Genomic DNA, 15,373 nt, shown 5'->3' on the forward strand with positions numbered 1-15,373 from the left:
ATGGTTTGTAGGACTCTTTTTCACCTACCATAAGAACATTTGGACCTGCTGTCTTTACTTCAACATCCTCCAAAAATGACTAAATTTTGAAGGTAGTATTATCCTTCTTGAAAGAATAGGAATTCTTTCCTCCATCATGTATGGCTTGACGGTCAAATTGCCAAGGTCTACCTAGGAGCAAATGACATGCATCCATAGGCAACACATCACATAAAACTTTGTCTTTGTACCTTCCAATGGAGAACTCCACCCATGCTTGTTCATTTACTAACACATGTTGACCCTTATTGAGCCAAGTGACCTTGTAAGGATTGGTATGGGATATCCTTTTCAATTTGAGCTTGCCGACTGCTTCTTCTGACACTATATTATCAGTAGAGCCTGAATCAATAATGACCCTACATACTTTTCCCATTATCTTGCATTTGATTCTAAACAAAGATCTTCTTTGGCTTGGCTCCTCCTTCACTGGTTCCTTGATTAGAGTTCTCCTCATCATGAGGTTCTCCCCTTCCTCTGAATTTAATGGAATCTCAGAATGTTTAGCTGCTGCATTAGTGTCTTCATGAACAAGGTTAGCTCTCTTATCACCTCCTTGTGATGAGCCACCTTTCTCAGGGCATCTATAGGCAGGGTGCCCCATTTGATTGCAATGGTAGCACTTCATATTGGCAAAATAATTGCCTCTTCCACTTTGTGAAGAACCACCACTTCTTCCTCTAAAGTTAGAGTTAGAATTCCTTCCTCTACCACCTCTACTTGAGCTTCCTTCTTGCTGCTCACTGAATTTTACCTCACCTTGAGCTCTAGAATCAGAACTTCTTCCACCATAGCCACCTCTTTGACCTTTTGTATCTTTTCCTTTGCCTTCACCTTTGGAGCTATCTTGCTTTCTCTTGCTCTTCTCCTCTATCTTCAAGGCCATTTGATAGCATTGCCTAATGGATTTGAAGTTCACTAGGCTCATCTCTTCTTGAATAGACCATTTGAGACCATTCAAATACCTTGCTAGCTTGATGCTCTCATCCTCAACTACCTTGGACCTCAAACACAGTTTTTGAAACTCCTCGGTATATGCTTGGACATCCAAATATTTTTGCCTAAGATTTTGTCTCCTTCTATGCATTTGGACTTCATAGTCATCAGGAAGATATGTTTGCTTGACTTTGGATACCATACCCTTCCATGTCACAATAGGACCTTTACCATCCTTTTCCCTCTCGGTTTGCACAAACTTCCACCAAGTAAGAGCTGAACCTCTTAGTCTAGACTTGGCCACCATTACCTTTTGTGCTTCAGAGATACCATCACATTCAAAATGCTTCTCAATGCTGTCTATCCAATCCACAACTAAATCTGGATCCATTTGTCCACTAAAAAGTGGAACACCTTCTAAAGCCTTGCCACTCAATGCCTTCAATGCTTTCAAGAATGGCTCTTCAGGAAGAACGGGATCAGGAGCTCATGCTTCTTCCTCCAACTCTACTTCCTTCTCCTTTGCTTCAGCTTCTTCTTTAAGGTTAATCTTTTCTTTGACCCTATCAGCTTTGTCTTGGACTTCACCCAAGAGCTGCTCCATTTGAGCTATTCTTTGTCTTAACAAATTGTTATCCTCTTCTTGTTCCTCAACCTTCTTTGCTCGTTCAGCATTAGTCACCATGGCTTGGGCTGGTGTATTCTCTCCTATTGATTCAAAAGATTGATGCATTGACCACAAGCTTGATCAACCTGGCTCTGACACCAATATGGTGTAAGATAAAACTCCAAGGCTTGTTTTCACACCCTCCAAGAGACTTCACTTGCCTCCTAGTATCCTATTTCTCTATAGGATCTTCCAATAGGCTTAGATCATTAACTAAGACCTATTCAAACTCTTCTATAAGAGTCAATCTCTGAAAACTTCACCTTGAATGATCAACACCCTAGTTTTGATTCACTTCTCCACACTCCCTTAGAAGGCTCTAAGTGCCAAATCTCTATAAACATGCTCCAACATTGCAGGGGTCTTCTCCATCATGTAAAAAATCATAATATTTCCCATTTGAACTATTTTGGAAGGATCTTGAATCATCTTCCAATCAGCTTCAGCAATTGATCATATAGAGACCTTAAAATAGGTTTATTTCCTTGTAGTCTTCACCAGTCCGTTTTCCCCCTTTTTAGTAAATTTTTTCCAAACAACTCAAAAAAATAAAACTTTATTTGGATACCCTTTTGGAAGTTTTAAAACTTTCATTAAGGTTTTTGGGTCTGAAAGTGATCGTACAGGGGGTTCCTATAAATAAGGACAAGATGCCTAATAGGCCTGATTTCTAGGACTGAACTGTGGTTTTGATAGCAAACTTTCTCAAAGTAAATCCTAAATGACTGGTATGACTCCTATATGCATAGAATGGATAGATATGATGTTTATCTTCATGAAAAATTCCTGGATCAGTACGGATACGTACAACCATACAATGTTTCTTCACTCTTTTCACCTCTAAACCTCTAACCGGGTTGCACAAACTCGCCTAGGGCCTAGCATAATATATAGTTCTTCATGATTTCACAACTCCTAACTCCTAAAAATATATACAAAAATTACTCCTCTTCCATTTCCATCTATCATGAATGATTATCCATGGTTAGATTTCATGGAGGAGTCATGACTCTCTAAACTACTCAAAATAAGCTGAAAATAGATTGCCTGAACTAAAACGCCCAAAACCAGTACTTAAATGAACTCAAAATGACTTGATATCAAAATGAAAAAGTTCATAAAAAACCTATAGAACACTAATCAAGAATTATATTTAGTCGTTCAGTCCATTAAATATGACTGTCAACACAAACACCAGTAAAAATCTGTTAAAAATGCTTGCAAATCTCTCTAAACTTTCTCTAAACTATTACAATACTTCCATCATACTTTGTGTTCGAGTATTAGGTCTCATTAGATGCCATTTCCTTCATTTTAGGGCCTATTGGATGCAGCATAACCATCCTATAACTTAGGGAATCCAAAGATACCTGAATGGCATGCCCTCTTTTGCAATAATTGCAAAATTGAAGACAACTTCTTCTCAACACTTGGCAACTTTGTCATGTGCCTCAATCCTATATTCTAGGACTCATAACCACCTATTTTTCATGGATCCAAAGCCATTTATGACCTTATGGAATCTTTACAACAACCATTATGTATTTAGAACACATTTAAGACTCCAACTTAAGCTAAGCTCCTAACACTAGGAAATTGAAATAACAACAAACAAAGGTTAATTAGTGACCGTAGTCCTAGTGACTAATTCACCTAACCAACATAAAACAAGACCTTCTAAGGTCCTCAACCAAATTACACTAACTTCTTGACTTGGCTAGAGTCAAGTACAAGCCAAAATTGACTAACTAGTAGAGGTTAGCCTAGGTGCTCCTGCACCAATGATAGGGAGTAATCATGATTGGTTTGGCTCCCTCTTCAAGCTCAATAACATGTTTTATCCCTCTATTAGGAGGAACCCCATGCAGAATCTTGCCAAATACCTTAGTGTGCCTATCAAGTATCTCCTGAATCTCTGGTGGATGACTCTTCACCTGTGGCTCTTGTGAAGTTGGCATAGTGAAGCATTCTGTTGCCCACTCTATGTTACTATGCCGAAAAAGTTTTTGCATTCTCCTCAAGGAAACTACTCTGCAACTCCCATCTAAAAGTCCTCTAAGTACCACAATTCTTCCCCCATGCTGAAACTTCATCTCCAATTTTGCTAGGTTAAGTGTGAACTCTACTAGCGAGGCCATCCATACCATGCCAAGGATGATATCATAGTCTCCCATGTCTACCACATAGAACTCATCTTCCAACTCATAGCCATCTCCAAACTTGATGTGAAGATTAGATATCTTCTGAGTGCATAATAGTTTGTCACCATTGGCTACCATAACTCTAAATCCGGCGTGCTCCTCAGTCTGTAGACCTCTCTTGGCTACAAATTGTGCATCTATAAAATTATGTGTAGCCCTAGTGTCAATGAGTGAGATCACTTTTTGCCCTTGGATAGTACCTCTGATCTTAAATGTGATTGCCTTCTGAGCCCCCGTTAATTGTGCTAATGGCTTCTCATCGTCAGGAATGCTGCTCTCCTCTGTAGTGCTATCATCATCTAAATTTGAGTGTTGATCCTCTCTCTCTAACTGTGACTCTTCTGCTGAGAAATACTCCATTTGATTTGCCTTAGCCTTGAGTGGACACTTATGAGATAAATTCCAAGGCTCTCTACAATGAAAACATAACTTTTTCTTTCTTAAATCATTCAAGGTGTCATTATCCAACTTATCTCTTTTGGGATGAACATCCTTGTGAAAAGGTTTTTTGTCCTTCTCCTTGTCCTTTTTCATATAAGAATCCTTTTGTTGAAATCTACTCCTAAATGAAGAAGGTGCTAAGGCACGAGCCTTTTTAGTGGCCTCCTGCAATGTACCTAGGTCATGTCCCTTGACCCAACCTCGCAAGGGTTCTGAGAGTCCATCCATAAACAACACTACTAACCTCCTCTCTGAAATATCTGTGACCAACATAGCTAACCTTTGAAACTCATTGATATATGTTTCAACTGATCCCCACTGCTTGAGTTGTGCCAGCTCCTTAAACTGTAATTCAGGATCCCTAGTATAAAATCTCTCTATGAGCTTCTCAGTGAACTCCTCATAGGATGTGATCTGATTATGTCCCAAAGTTACCATGCCATGGTGCCACCACTCATGTGCTGATCCATCCAAGTGAATAGCTGCATACTTTATAGCCTCCTCTTCAGGCATAGGATTCAGCTGCAAGTATGTATCCATCTTCTGCACCCAAGCTCATGCGGTCATCTTCCCTGAAGCATCATAATAAGGTAAAGAAAGTTTCCCCACTTTCTTTCTCAATTCAAAGTTTTGACTTCGTCCTCCTGATCTGGGCATGTGTCTCATCCTCAAGTCCAAGTAATCTCTGAGAGAGATATCCATTTGAAAATCTGGCCCATTGGCAACCCAATCCCTCCTAAACTGATCCTGTAACTCTACAATCTGTAGTTCATTAATCGGTTGAACTGGTTCTCTGGGTGGAAAGGTCGGTAGAAGAGGTCTCGAGCTAGTTGTTCAAGTTTGTCGTGCAACATGTCTAAAGTTATCAGCCTCATTTCCATTTTTGTCATGTCCATTATTACCATTAATGTTGTCTCGGCCTCCATTATCATTACCCCTATTATTGTTGTTTCCATTGTTGGCATCACCTGGATTAATATTGATGCCCATCTATCTAGCCATTAGCTACAACATCATATCCATTCGCCTATTTTGCTCCTGTTGCATCATATTCTGCTCCCGTTGCATTCGTTGCCCCTCCTCTAATGTACCCATTAACCTGAATATTACATTTTCTTGGTCGGAACTGGTATTTCTATCATCTTGGCCACCCATGTTGTTGTCTTGTTCAAAGAATGTCTCCTCTATGTCTGTAGGAGTGGATTGTATGTCCCCTTGTACAAACAAACTATCTCGTTCGTTAAGCGAGTCTGAAATCCTACTTTGTCTTGCTCTGGTATTGCGAAAATTATAAAGCCCTTGTCGCATGCTCAAACATAAATGTTGAAGATCTCCACAGGATGGCAGGACTTATAGCTCTTATACCACTGTAATGGGCACCCAGGAATGCCCAAAAGCTGAACCGACTACTGAAATTATATTAATTCTAAAAATGCTACAATCAAGTACAAAGAGATGTATTCCAAAGGCCAAACCCTAAGGGAATGACGTCTAGAATGTTACAACAGAGAATGAATGTCCTCTATTGCCAAAACAGAAGTGTGATTCACATCCAAGCTTTTATCAAATGCAAGTCATAATCAATCGATGCACAACAATGAGACTTTCAGCCCTATTTATCCTTTTCTTCATCCTTCTGGAAGGAACTAAAACATTAATTAATTGCAAGAGCTAGAAGCTTCCTCCTTCCAATAATTAATGCATACCCTAGAAATTCCTCCCTGGCAATAATTAATTAAATCATGAGAGGCTTCCGTCCTTCCAATAATTAATACAAACCCTAGAGCTATTAATACAAAGTCACCTTTTAATTTTAATTGAATGACTTTAATTTTCTTATCCTCCACTTAGACTTTGGAGAACGTGAAGGCTAAAACATGGGAACATTACAGTAGCCTCTTTCGTGCCCTTAGCCTCGTCCAGGTCCGGCACCATGAAGTCCAACAATATGATGTTGTCTAAATATATATCCACATTAACAATAAGTTTATTCATACTTTCCACCAAGACCTTCAACAACTTCTAGTAGATGTTAACCAAAGTAGAGGTGTTTCTTTCCAAGTTTTCAATTCTATCAACCAACCATTGAATCTTAACCTCCACATCATTTCCAACATTACCACTTCTTGCCTCCTCTTTGAACCTTCTCTCAACTTCATCTATTTTTACATTTAGGATTTTGTAGTTGATATTGAGCTTTTTAATGAAATTAAAAGTCCATTGCACCATTCTTTAGCTGTTAAGAGTTGAACTTTTTTATGAAATTAAAGGTCCATTGCACCATTCTTAACCTACTAGGAGCACACTCATAGAAGGCCAGCCAAGTTGGGTCATATGACGGCCCTCACAAGGCCGCTAGGGCTTACGATGCAGCGGCTCTCTGCTTGAAGGGCGAATCGGCTGCGCTCAATTTCCCTCAATTTGCACACACTCTGCCTCGCCCCTCTCAATCTCAGCCCCGCGACATCCAGTCCGCTGCTTCAAAAGCTGGGCACTCATTCGATGCAAAGACTACGCATTTGCTTTCTCCCCCCTCTTCGCAACGTTCTTCAGATCCCCCTGAAGAAGAAGAAGAAATTCATGACACAGAAATTTGCCATGATTCGAGGAATGGGGAAACAGAACAGACGGATATAATGCAGTCGTTAATGGGCCAAGTGTGTTCGTGGGAGGAGTCGCCCAACATGTTGCAAAATATGGCGGAGGGTCTTCTTCTCACACCCCCTCGAATGGATGAAATTTATTACCAGGAGGAGGAGGAGGAGGAGGAGAGCTTATCACTCCAGCCGCTTTACTCCCTCTGGAATTATTAAGAGTTGCGAAATCGATTGTACCGAGACCCTCTAATTTCTATATTTGGTTACTCACTGCTCGGCAGAACGCCGGTTAGTGTACTGTGGGAAATGCATAGGCCAACGAATTTGGCTCTCTAAATTTGACGAAAATATGATTATTAAGGGAGATTTCCCAATTGGGTAATTTTTATCGGGCACCAAATTCAACTGTTTCTACTCTTATATTTGTTCGTTCTTTTCAAGTCCTCTGGAGAAATAGGTACGTTATTCTAGCGGTCTGGAATTTCATTTGACACGATGTGCACTGATTAGGAAAATGGATACCATAATATTATGTGGTAGTCGAAATCGAGTGAACTGACCTAGAAACCTGTTTTTATTTTTATTCGGATCCAAGTGTGGGAGACAATTGAGTATAATAAAATAAAAAATATCTTGCCTCGAGTTTGGTGGCCGTTATGACGGTTTCCCACCTTTTGGATCGTATTTGACAGTCTTATATTTCTGTTTCTGTACATCGTATACATGTAAAACCGTATATATTGCTATTTGGCCAATTCTGCTGTTTATTGCGCATGTTAACGAAAGGCGGCATTAAGTTTCTTTATCCAGACAAGAATATCTTAAAATTCAAGTTACAAATAGAAATAGTTTATATATATATATATATAAAAGTTTATATATATATATATATATATATATAAAAGTTTATATATATATATATATATATATATATATACAATTCATAATGATTTTAAAATTATTGAAGATGGAAAAATATATGTAACTTTATTGATTACATTGTATTGGACATTTTTGTTCTTATATTGAAGGTCTAATTTATATCTCTTAATATTTATATTTTACTTAAAAGTAATATAATATTATCAATAAATCTAATAATAATCTATATAGCTGTTAGGAATATGGAATAGATAAGAGAGCATGAAAAGTAATAGAGGACAAGCTGAAATGAATGATGGAATATTTATATTAATTTCCTTTTATAGATTATTCCTCCTAGAATGATCTGTCTGGGGGCCTATAATTTTTAGATATGGCCTAGGCTATTATTTTAGGTAGGTATCGGGCCCACTAAAATATAGGGTAGGGGACCCTACCCTACCTTAAAATTTATAGGGATAGGATAGGCCCCCTACCCTCCCCTAAAACTTATAGGGATAGGGTAGATAGGCCCACTAAAATATGGGGTGGGGGAATATGCCTTTAGAAACTATAGGTCCATAGAACTATTCGAGGCTGGGCAAAGGTGGGTAGTAGGGATAAAGGTTTAGCTCATAAGTTAGATATAAATTTGAGAGATAGATAATGTGAAAGAATGTGAGGTGCTTATATAGAATTTATGGGTTGAATGAGTGATCATAATTAATATTGAAATATTAAAATCCATAGATAACAAGAGATGAGATTAAAATGAGATTTTGACAAAGTTTTCAATTTTAGACACAAAGCTTCCCAAGATGAGAATTAGAAGAAAATGAATACTTCTCATTTTTTTATTTTTTTTTGTAAGAGATGGAATTTTTAGAAAACCAATTTTTTAGTTTATGAAGATTTTTTTATTTTGAGAATTCATAATTCCTCATCTAAGTTTTAAGATTTTTAGTGAAATTGAAATTTAATTATGTTAGAAGTTGAAATTATCTAGAGATGATGAAAATATATGTAGTTAAATAAATGTTAATTAAAACTTGATGTTAAATTAAATTAAGTTGATTAATCATTCAATTTTGAGAATTTATTAGATAATCTCAATAATTAAATTCAAAATGTAAGAAATTAGTAATTGAATTTAATTAAATCATAAATATCAATTAATTAAGGTTAATAATCAAATAAATTTAATTACTTATTTGACTTTATAGAAATGAAGTGATCAACAGATTGAATATTTAGAGGAATGAATGTTAATTGTTTAATGATTAAATAAATATGAAATAATAAAAGAATAAGTAATGCATTTATATTAGTTTGCAAGTTTTTTTTTTTTTTTGGTGTATATATCCATACCATAGTATCATAAGAGCTAGTTAACATGAAACCAAAAATAATTGAAACAAGATACAAATGAAAAGACAATGACTATAAAAAATAAATTATAAATTGGGTTAAAAAATCATCATATTTTCGTTTGTAAGTTCATACTTACGTTATGATGTTTACTTTTACTATTATGGTACTCGGGTTTTGAGAACCATTGTATTTTTTTGCTTGCCTATTAAGGAACCAAATTCAATTGTTATGATTGTTGTGGCAAAGAACATAATTGTGGTTTATGCGCTTAGGAGAGATTGTCTAGGTACATTTCTATGCAATTACCTTACAATATGGGTCTGGGACCTGAAGTGGTTAGTAGTAGGGCAATGTATTTTAAGTTTTGTAACAAGTGATAACATAGTAATTATAAATCTTACCCAGTCCTTTTCCTTCAGATACATTACAAATATAATGTAGCAATGTTGCATCGCTCATGCCTTGAGTTATTTTATAGGCTAAGGATGGAAACAAGATGGTACCTAGTGAGAGGTATGACTAGTTTTTCTCATCTTCATGAGAGTTTATTCTAGTTCTGCATGTGTGACATTGGGAGTTTAGGGTCTAGAGTGACTAGTCCAAGGCAATTCAACACTTTAGGGTCTGATGTCTAGTGAGAGACCAGTCCAAGATAAATCAAATAGTTTGACCATGTGATGACACTCCCTAAAATGTAGCCTGAGACTCCTCTATAGATTTTGTAGTTTCCTCTGGTGGTGTTTTTTGTTAGATGCATTTATTGTTGGTGATTTACTTTCATCAATAACAGTTGGTGATATGTTGGTTATTATTTACATTTGACTCTTTGGTCTAGTTTTTTTTTTTTCTATTTGGCACTTGTATGTTGACTCTGGTTTGTGTTGCTAGTTCAGTTGATTGTCTTTGGTTATCTTTCTTTATCAATATTTTGTTACCCTTGTGGTAGATTTATCTATCAAGATTCCTTTGTTTTATGGTTTAAATATATGTATGTCAATTGTTCATTATCTTCCTTATACAGTAGGAGTGGAAGCTTGACTATTTGACCACATGGTCGAGAGGTAGTGACTTCTTACCATTCAGATCAGACCCTTTAGATTGGAAGATGTTAGATTTTCATCAATGTAATTGTACCATTATGACTTATATTCAATTGATGTATATATATTATCTTGTATCTTATATTTTGATGTACTTCTACTATTATTGTATACCCTATGAAATGTGTAGTGGATGTACTTCATTGTATCAGTTGTACTTATGCATTTTATTATGAGATTGTGTACCTATTGGATGTGCACCAAATTGTTGTACAAAAACATAGACACCCCACCAAAAAAACCATAAATTCTCAGTATCCCAATTGTAATGCCCCGCCAAGGGATCCAAAAGAATTAACCTAAAGTTTTACTAAGTTTGCTAAACATTTTTTTTTTAAGTAAGAAAGTATAACATACACATCAAACACATAGTAGTGGAAGCAATAACATGTAATCATAAACACACATACATAACAGGTTACATTCCTTAAGGATCACAAGACGTTGAGTCACATTTAAAAATAATTAATCCTAAGTCTAACAACTATCATATCCACATGAAAGAATAATAAGAAAGCCCAATGTCCATATAATATACATTTGTTCCGAATGCCTCTTGGAAAATTAAGTTTGAAATGCTCATTCATCCACTGTACATGTCACAGGGTATGAAAGGCTTAAAAGAATATACATTTGTTAAAGTAGAAATACATCACCCTCTAATCCATGATACAAAGTAAAATAAAATAAATGAAATCATTCACCATACATGACACATCCATACATCCATAATGATAACACATCCATCATAAGATCTAACCATCCATCATAATAATCCAGTAACATAATGAAGGTAAAAGCCAACCAAGAAAGCTCCAGCTATGGTGACCATGGATGGATCTCAATGGTAAGAGTAAAAAGCACTACCACCCGATCGCGTGGAACCTAAATGGCCCACTCCCATCACACTGAGGAGATAGTCTTAAGTCCCAAATAGGATATCAAAACACAAAACACAAGTACTCTCTAAGTCTGGAAAATCCTAAAAGTATACTAACTCAAAGGTTCCAACATAGATAGACATCTAGACCCAGACGCACACAAGACACGTAGGAAACCTACCATGCAAGTGGGAAAGTGTCATCGCAGAAGTCACGTCGGAAGTTACCCGAGCAATCCCTTAGGAATCCTGGGTCCCCTGTGATCCTGCGGCCACTAGTATCCTCTCGTACTGATGAGGCATACTACAAAATGCCAGGTCATAACCAAGCGTCTCTCTACCCCATCCTAGTCTATACTAGCACTCAAGGCATGGGAGAGAACATACAGTTATCTTATTAGGTTCGTTTAAGTCAATATTTAGGTGAGATGTTTTCACTTATTAAAACAACTTACAATGGGTTTCTCTAGGTAGCCTCTTAGGGCCCTGACCCCCATTGTAAGCCACTTCCCAACACTACACATAGATAACCTACCCTAGGCTCATGAAATCACAAATCAAAGAATCATAATAAAATCACCTCAGTCCTATACAAGCGACTAAAAAAATCATAAATATAATCCACAATCATCACATCAGTTCTCCATGAGCAACTGAATAGCATCAAATAATAAACATAATGATCACAACAAATCTCTATCAGCATCTGAAGGCATCAATAATAAATCACAATATCCAATGGTTCTCCAACGAGCAACCAGAAAGAATCTCAATAATAGAACACAAAACTAATCAAAGACTCCAACATGGTCAAGTCAAACATGTCACAACATGACATCATCAAGAGCATAGAAAAACACTTCAGTCCCATCAAAGCAACTGGAAAGAAACCCAAGTATAACTGATCGATGACTCAAAAATGGTTAAGTTAGGTAACTCAAATACATACACCTTAGCTTCACACAAGGAAACTAGAAAGCAATAACAAACAGTAAAAACATCCATATCATAGAGCACTCCATCACATTACCATGGTCGGGTTAAGAAAGATCGAGACCAAATCATCATAACATGACAATCGCATAACCCCAAAGCCTCTGGTAACAACCTAGGACTGGTCAACACTAAAATAACCTCCAATACTCCAAAGCATAGATAGAACATGGAAAACATCATAGTGTCACAGTTGGGTTTAATCTAGAAAACACATTATTTGAGTTAAAAGTAAAGTTTCGGTTTTCCAGTTTAATGTTTATTTCAAGTAACTAAGTTTCATAGTTTACCTTACGAGTTAACTCATTCTTGTTCTTAGAAAATCATGACTTAAGAGCAATAAAATAATAATAATATCAATTTCATTAATAATCAAATTTTTAAATAATAATATAATTATGATATTTATTATTAGTTTTTGTTACTCCCAAAACTAATTTACCTTGCTAAATTAATAATTAATTATTTAATAATTATTAAATAAATTAATAAACAATGTGTATTAACAAAATACTCTAATAAATAATATTCATAATCATTAATTAATTCAATAACAACAACTATGGTTAACATTCATTTATTAAATAATATTTAATAAACATTAATAATGCATCAATATATATATATAACTTTATTATAACAAAACTAACAAAACAAAAAAAATATAAAAAGTGATATTAAATCGCTACTGGCCGTTGTCGCAGCAAGGTACTGCTACATCAGCAGTACCTGCCGTCACAGCAGTACTGTTGCCGCAACAGTACTTACTGTGACATGCAGCAGGCTGACAGGCAGGTAGGGGGGTGGGTCAGATTCCCCCCCCCCCCCCCCCAATTTTATATTTATTATTATTGTTTTTCAATAAATTATTTTATCATTAATTATTATGTTTGCACAAAGTTTAAAATAAATTTATTTATTTTATAAACTTTTTAAAATATACTAAATTTAATACACAATTCCTTTCAATATTATTTAAGGTTTAATAATATATGATTTATTTTATATATATATATATATATATATATATATATATATATATATATATATATTTATATAAAAGAAAAAAATTTATTTTATTTTATTATTTTATTTTTAATTATAAAAGATTACAATTTAATCTGATAGGAAAATAAATTGAACCAATTGAATTTCATTCTAAGATTTTCATTTCCAAGATCAAACATTTTTTTCAAATTAAATTTCTCAATTCAATTTTAATTCAACCCAAAACCTGATTTAATCCAAATTCCCTTTTTTACCTACGAATGAGGTTTTCTAATTAGTTTTCCAATCTAGATTTATAGATGAAATCAAATAGCAAAAGATCCGGAACGAAGAATTCACACATTCGAGAAGACAAGTTCTTACAATCACGAAGTAGACAGAAACATATTAAATTTCTTAAATCAATTAGGGGTCAAGATACCAGACCCTACCTGAACCTGATGCTAATACGCAAACCCCAAAAACTATAAGAGAACTTGCTCCTCTTCAATAACTTTCTTCTGAAAATCTTTCCTAGAATTCTCCTTCTGAAATTTGCTTCCAAAGTTCTTCCCCAAAATTCCTGTCTCCAAAATTCACGGTCCAAAATTTTCTCTTCAAAATTCATAGTCCAAAATTTTCTCTTCAAAATTTACGTCCCTTGAAAAATGAACCCCCAAGTTGTGATAAGGAGTTTTCTCCTCAAATTGGGGCACTGATTGTGCGTTCACCCGAGAGGACTTTTTGCTCAACTGAGTTAACTCTAAAATTAACTTGTATTAATCTTTGCTTTATCTTTTTAATGCACATTGAATGAATTATTAAATAACTTTATTTAATATTCCACTTGACTTCTATTTTTAATCTTTATTACTTTTAAACCCATGCGCACTTTATAAAATTAAAACAACATTATTATTTTCACTTTTTTAATCTTTTAATAGTTTCTTTTATTTTCAACTCATGCTCACATCATGCGATCTAAAATCTTTTTAATAATTTAATATCTTTTACTTTTAACTTATTTTAGAAACTTAATTGATAAAATATTTAATTAACTTAAATAACAATAATATTTAGCATTTATTTAAAAATGAACTCTAAATATATATTATTATTAAATTAAATAAATATTACCACGTTCTAAATTTATACTTAAACTTTTATCTCTAAATTTAGTTCTTTTATTTAATTAATTTCTCAATTAATTAAATACAATTAAAATATTAAAATGTCATAATAATTTTCTATTAAATTAAATCATTAATTAATCTTTTAATTAAACTTAATTAATAGAAAATACACCAAGGACTCATAAAACAACATATGACAACCCATCATAGCAAAACACATACTAAATAAAATAAAGGGTTATAATCACAAATTAATGTCATCTTACGCATTCAGAGGGTACTCAACTCGTATACTTGGCCTAATTATCAATTAGGACAATTGGCTAAAGAGTTTAGGATTTGGACTTAAGATTTATCTCCCCTCTCTTACCATTGAGAAAATGCGATAGGGTACGCTCATCCTGGCAATTCAGGGAAGTCGATACCCGGTACCTGCAACCTGCATAAAATCCACGCATGTACAGACACAATATTCTTAAGCTAAACAAGCAATGGCAGGAAGTGGTGCATCGTGTAGATCCCGGCTAGCAGGTGACTACGACTCCCTTCCTTAACCACATCAGAAACACCATACATAAAGAAAACAAACATGCACACCATACACATGCAGTATGGGGTAAGTATCCATAAGAAAGCACATGTGATAATAAACCATCTAACTAATCATCATCGATAACTGAAAACACTGAATAATCATCATACATACATGAAATATAGAGTACCAAGTAATCTCACTATATAATAAACTAAATGTAAAACAATATCTGATAATTTGAAAGTAATGCTACTAAACATCAAGTATAAAACTGGCCTAAAAGAGTTTGGCAATTAAAAGAAAATGTGAACTAGGGGCAGGCACTACACCAATCAGGTTATTCAAAAAATTCAAATGTGGACCAAGCTTGGTATCCAAGCCCACCCATAAAAAAAACAAAAATCCCAATCAAGTTTTTTAAATTAACATAACTTAAAAACTCGATCGGGTTTCAAGAAGTACAAATAATAATCTATTGCGCACGTTTGAGGGAACCTTTATACCCTCAAACAACAACAACAACAACAACAACAATGTGTAGGCGATAGTGAGAGGACAAAACCCAATCGGGTTTGTAAAGAAAATATTGCTTTTGTTTTCAATTTTATCCATGGGGCCCCGCAAACAAGGTA

The 15,373-nt window shown here is 35.0% G+C and overlaps 1 protein-coding gene across 1 annotated transcript; it reads left to right on the forward strand.

Moving 5' to 3' along the window:
* Positions 1-2,392: 2,392 nt before the first annotated feature.
* On the forward strand, positions 2,393-7,097 carry LOC149538060 (ethylene-responsive transcription factor ERF024-like). The gene is made up of 2 exons (XM_089802415.1): positions 2,393-2,446; positions 6,597-7,097. Exons 1-2 carry the CDS (start codon positions 2,393-2,395, stop codon positions 7,095-7,097), a joined length of 555 nt encoding a protein of 184 aa, XP_089658541.1.
* Positions 7,098-15,373: the final 8,276 nt, after the last annotated feature.

Source organism: Cupressus sempervirens, chromosome 9, assembly GCF_028749045.1.
Source record: "Cupressus sempervirens isolate cs-2001-9-10 chromosome 9, ASM2874904v1, whole genome shotgun sequence".
In the NCBI taxonomy this organism is placed as follows: domain Eukaryota; kingdom Viridiplantae; phylum Streptophyta; class Pinopsida; order Cupressales; family Cupressaceae; genus Cupressus; species Cupressus sempervirens.

What these genes read in the sequence shown, in the direction of transcription:
- LOC149538060 (XM_089802415.1), top strand. Translation starts at nt 2,393, where the DNA reads ATGGATAGATATGATGTTTATCTTCATGAAAAATTCCTGGATCAGTAC. An exon ending in TCCTGGATCAGTACGGATAC is followed by an intron (nt 2,447 to 6,596) that starts GTACAACCATAC and finishes GCACACTCATAG; the next exon opens with AAGGCCAGCCAAGTTGGGTC.